General features: G+C 41.0%; 1 protein-coding gene across 1 annotated transcript; it reads left to right on the top strand.

Annotated features, from left to right (window-relative positions):
* The first annotated feature begins 6 nt into the window (after positions 1 to 6).
* Positions 7 to 2256, top strand: LOC101581501 (threonine--tRNA ligase, cytoplasmic-like). Its single transcript, XM_012517781.2, is given in 1 exon segment — positions 7 to 2256. A coding segment is annotated over 1 exon segment (1692 nt). The 5' UTR covers positions 7 to 228; the 3' UTR covers positions 1921 to 2256.
* Positions 2257 to 4879: the final 2623 nt, after the last annotated feature.

Below are 4879 nucleotides of genomic sequence, written 5' to 3'. Positions count from 1 at the left end.
GTCACCCTGCCTGATGGGAAACAGGTGGATGCAGAAGCCTGGAAGACCACGCCATATCAAATTGCTTGTAGTATTAGTCAGGGCCTGGCTGATAACACTGTTGTTGCTAAAGTGAACAAAGTTGTTTGGGATCTGGACCGGCCTCTGGAGGAAGATTGTACCTTAGAGCTTCTTAAGTTTGAGGATGAGGAAGCTCAAGCAGTTTATTGGCACTCGAGTGCTCACATCATGGATGAAGCCATGGAGAGAGTCTACGGTGGATGTTTATGTTATGGTCCACCAATAGAAAGTGGATTCTATTATGATATGTACCTTGAAGAAGGAGGTGTGTCCAGCAATGATTTCTCTTCTTTGGAGACTTTATGTAAGAAAATCATTAAAGAGAAACAAGCTTTTGAACGATTGGAAATTAAGAAGGAAACTCTACTGGAAATGTTTAAGTACAACAAGTTCAAATGTCGGATATTGAATGAAAAAGTAAATACCCCAACTACAACGGTCTATAGGTGTGGCCCCTTGATTGACCTCTGCCGCGGTCCTCATGTCAGACACACTGGCAAAATTAAGAGTTTAAAAGTTCACAAAAATTCCTCCACATACTGGGAAGGCAAAGCAGATATGGAGACTCTCCAGAGGATTTATAGCATTTCATTTCCAGATCCCAAAATGTTGAAAGAGTGGGAGAAGTTCCAAGAAGAAGCTAAAAACAGAGATCACAGGAAAATTGGGAGGGACCAAGAACTGTATTTCTTCCATGAACTCAGCCCTGGAAGCTGATTCTTCCTGCCGAAGGGAGCCTACATTTATAATACACTCATGGAATTCATTAGGAGTGAATACAGGAAAAGAGGATTCCAGGAGGTGGTCACCCCAAACATCTTCAACAGCAAACTCTGGATGACCTCTGGCCACTGGCAGCACTACAGCGAGAACATGTTCTCCTTCGAGGTGGAGAAGGAGCTTTTTGCTCTTAAGCCCATGAACTGCCCTGGACACTGCCTTATGTTTGATCATCGGCCAAGGTCCTGGCGAGAGTTGCCTCTTCGGGTGGCCAATTTTGGGGTACTGCACAGGAATGAGCTGTCAGGAGCGCTGACAGGACTCACCCGGGTACGAAGATTCCAGCAGGATGATGCACATATATTCTGTGCCATGGAGCAGATCGAAGCTGAGATAAAAGGCTGTTTGGACTTTCTCCATACAGTGTATAATGTATTTGGGTTTTCTTTCAAACTGAACCTTTCTACTTGCCCAGAAAAATTCCTTGGTGATATTAAAATATGGAACCAAGCTGAGAAACAACTTGAAAACAGTCTGAATGAATTCGGTCAAAAGTGGGAATTAAATCCTGGCGATGGAGCTTTCTATGGTCCAAAGATTGACATACAGATAAAGGATGCGATTGGTCGCTGCCACCAGTGTGCAACCATCCAGCTGGACTTTCAGTTGCCCATCAGGTTCAACCTGACTTTCGTGAGCCATGATGGTGATGATAAGAAAAGGCCAGTGATTATTCATCGAGCCATCTTGGGATCAGTGGAGAGAATGATTGCTATCCTCACTGAAAATTATGGGGGCAAATGGCCTTTCTGGCTGTCTCCTCGCCAGGTGATGGTTGTTCCAGTAGGACCAACATGTGATGAGTATGCCCAAAAGGTTCGACAACAATTCCATGATGCTAAATTCATGGCAGACATTGATCTGGATCCAGGCTGTACACTAAACAAGAAGATCAGAAATGCACAGTTAGCTCAGTATAACTTCATCCTGGTTGTTGGTGAAAAAGAGAAGGGCAGTGGCACTGTTAATATCCGTACAAGAGACAACAAGGTTCATGGGGAACGTACTATTTCTGAAACCCTCGAGCGTCTGCAGCAGCTCAAGCAGACCCGAAGCAAACAGGCCGAAGAAGAATTTTAATGGACCTCGGCCCGGTGCACAGACTCCCCGGGCGGGAGAGGGCGAGCCGCCTTTCCGTGGCACGAAGCTCAAGTTCTGGGCAAAATTATTTTACACTGACCTTGGAATGGTTTAGCAGTCTGTACATAGATGACTGCACAATTTTAGATAGTGTGTATTTGATGGAGTTAATTCAAAGAACCACATGATGGTTTTACTCATGAAATGGAAAGCATGCAGAACGATTTTAGTGGCGGCGCATTTTTAAAAATTTAATCAGCTGAAGAATCAAAGATTTTCCAAGTTGGAGTAAGGTAATAGGAAAACTGTAATTGGATTGTAGTGTAAAAATAAATACATAAGTTTCTTTTTTAAAAAAAAAGAAAGATATAATACAAGGAAAGGGAAAGGAGGATCTCAAGGACTAACTAATCAAGAGAGGGAAATGGGATGAGCTAGGAAACATGACAATGTTAAGCCATGCAGTTATATGTAAAAATATCTTCTGAATATTCTCCGGATCATTGAGCAAGGCAATGATCCGGAGAATATTCAGAAGATTCTTTAATCTAGGAGTTAATTGGAAAGATTCTCACCCTGACTAACTATATATACTGATATCTGTGAACTAAGCTACTGCACTGCAGATGGTAATTTGTAATAGTGGTTTCATATTGGGAGCGCCTGTCATTGTGGTATTCTGAACACGGGCTGCTTGTCATGACATGCCAGTTACTGCTAAGATGTCTCTCGGGTAGGTGGATGTTCAAGAAGAAGGGGGTGGTGAATGAAAGCAAGAGACAGGAAAAGGAATACTGTGGGACAGTCCTGCTTCAAGGTTGTATATGGTGAGATTTTTGGACTTATGTGCAAACATGAGAAGCATAGAATTCTTTATGCTATTGTTAAAATATAATCTAATTTTTAAATGTTCTTTATCATATTATGTAGGGACTTAAGGTTCAACATATCAATACTTGATGAAAAATACCTGTTCCTTATTATGCCTAAGATGTTTGAAATGCAGTGAGATAGTGAGGTTAAGCTTGATAGCGTAAATCGTCTGATAATAACAATAAGCTTGTCTTCTGGATGCTTAACAACCTAAGTTTGCAGACCAAAAGTAGAGAAAAAGGAGGGCTACAAGGAAAGCCAACATTTTGGCCCTACCCTTCTAAGGTCAATTAAGACTCAGGACATATGAGAACTTGTACTGTAACGTCATGTACCTCGGTAGTGTCCCAAATTTTCTGATCAAGAAGATAATGGGGCCAAAGAAGAAAGTGATTGATGACGTAGAGTGTGCCTAAGGAGAGTCACATGGGGAGAAGACACTCTCTCAGGCTTTCACAGAGAGCACATAGGCCAAGCATTGGCCGTGACTCATCCACATGGCTGACACTGACAAAGGTTCTACAATCTGAGGTACAGGTTCTCAAGATAAATCCTGAGGGCATTTCACTGACCTTGTCAGACCAAAAAGCTACAACTTTTGTTGCACAGGTCCTGCTTTACCTTGGTCTTAACCATCCAGTAGAAAAGTATGAAGATGAAATATAGGAAGTAAAGCCATCAAGGTATTGCTGATATTTTTCTAAATAGTCCTAAAATTTCCCTCCATTTTACAGAACAACTTCTGACCTATAATCTATGTTGCTTGGAGGAGCATCTTCCTGCAACGACATAGTTAGTATTTCAAATGAACTTTAGGCTGCTTCACAACTCCTGGAGCTGCACAGTAAACCCAGCTTTAGGGATTCAATCATCTGTGAGACTTATACCTTGCAATGCAATTCTTCTTTAGTATAACTGCTATATTTGTAAACTATCTTACCATGTGTGATGTCAAACATGAAGATAAATTACAAATCAGACTCATGGAACTCTAGCATATGATATGTGGTATTGTGAGGAAAGGAGATGACATTGGAGCAGTGACTGCCTGAGTAGTATAGATGATGCAGAGCAGAATCCTGCACTAGTGGCCATAGAAAGAGTTAAAATTAAATACAGAAAGATCTTCCTTATACATTGTACAGTGCTACAGCCTTGTTCTAAGGATTGCAGATTAGGATATTTGGTGGACATCCTGATAAGTGCAGAAACTCACTGATAGCCTGGCACGCTCTCAACTAGTTTTTTTTTTCTTATCTGTCTAGAAGATACAGTTGTTTGTTGACTCAGGTAGTTGGCCAGTGCTTGGAGGCTTCAGACTCCCTTCTTCTTGTCACACACAATGTTCACATGTTTCTCCTTGAGTATCAACTGGTATTTAATGGACCAGTCTTGTTGGGGAACTTTGAGATTCCATCCACAGAGAGGACACCCTGCACAGGGCTCTACCAATCAGAACTCTGAAAAACACATGCAGGGACGCTCAGCACCGGAATTGAAATTATAGATGCGGAAGCTCATCAGACTTGGTGACGTAATTTTATCCGTGCTTTCCCTTTCTCCTGTGTTATCATGTATGTGTTACATACTCACCGTTTATTTTAAAAAGTTTGTTTTAGTGTTTTTACCTGGGTGGTAGAGGCTTTCATTACTTGTGAATCCAGACCACTACATTAAGCAGCTGCACTTCTGGTCACTTTCAGTCTGCACTATGTTTAGGAACAGGAACAGCAGATCAAGGAACAAGGATCTTTTCCTTGTGCAGAAGGGATCTGTACCTATCTCATATTCCTTTTAATGTCCAGGTGTTTCCTTTTATTTTTATTTGTAGACATTTTCTTTACACTCACATAGTTTTTGAGACAAGGATTGCTCTCCTGAGTATGCTCCCAGGAAAGTCTGAAGCTCAATAGTTTCTCCTGCTTCAGACTATTGAGCAGCTATCATTACAGGAATTTATCATTATACCCTAAATGTGTGTTTTACTTATATCATTTTCTAAAATGTGTATTTTTAAATATTTTCTTTTTTTTTAAATTTTATTTATTTATTTGTGTGTGTGTGTGTGTGTGTGTGTGTGTGTGTG

Source organism: Octodon degus, unplaced genomic scaffold, assembly GCF_000260255.1.
Source record: "Octodon degus isolate 3935 unplaced genomic scaffold, OctDeg1.0 scaffold00214, whole genome shotgun sequence".
In the NCBI taxonomy this organism is placed as follows: domain Eukaryota; kingdom Metazoa; phylum Chordata; class Mammalia; order Rodentia; family Octodontidae; genus Octodon; species Octodon degus.
Note: the sequence above shows the minus strand (reverse complement) of the source record. Positions and strands in the feature narration are given on the sequence as shown.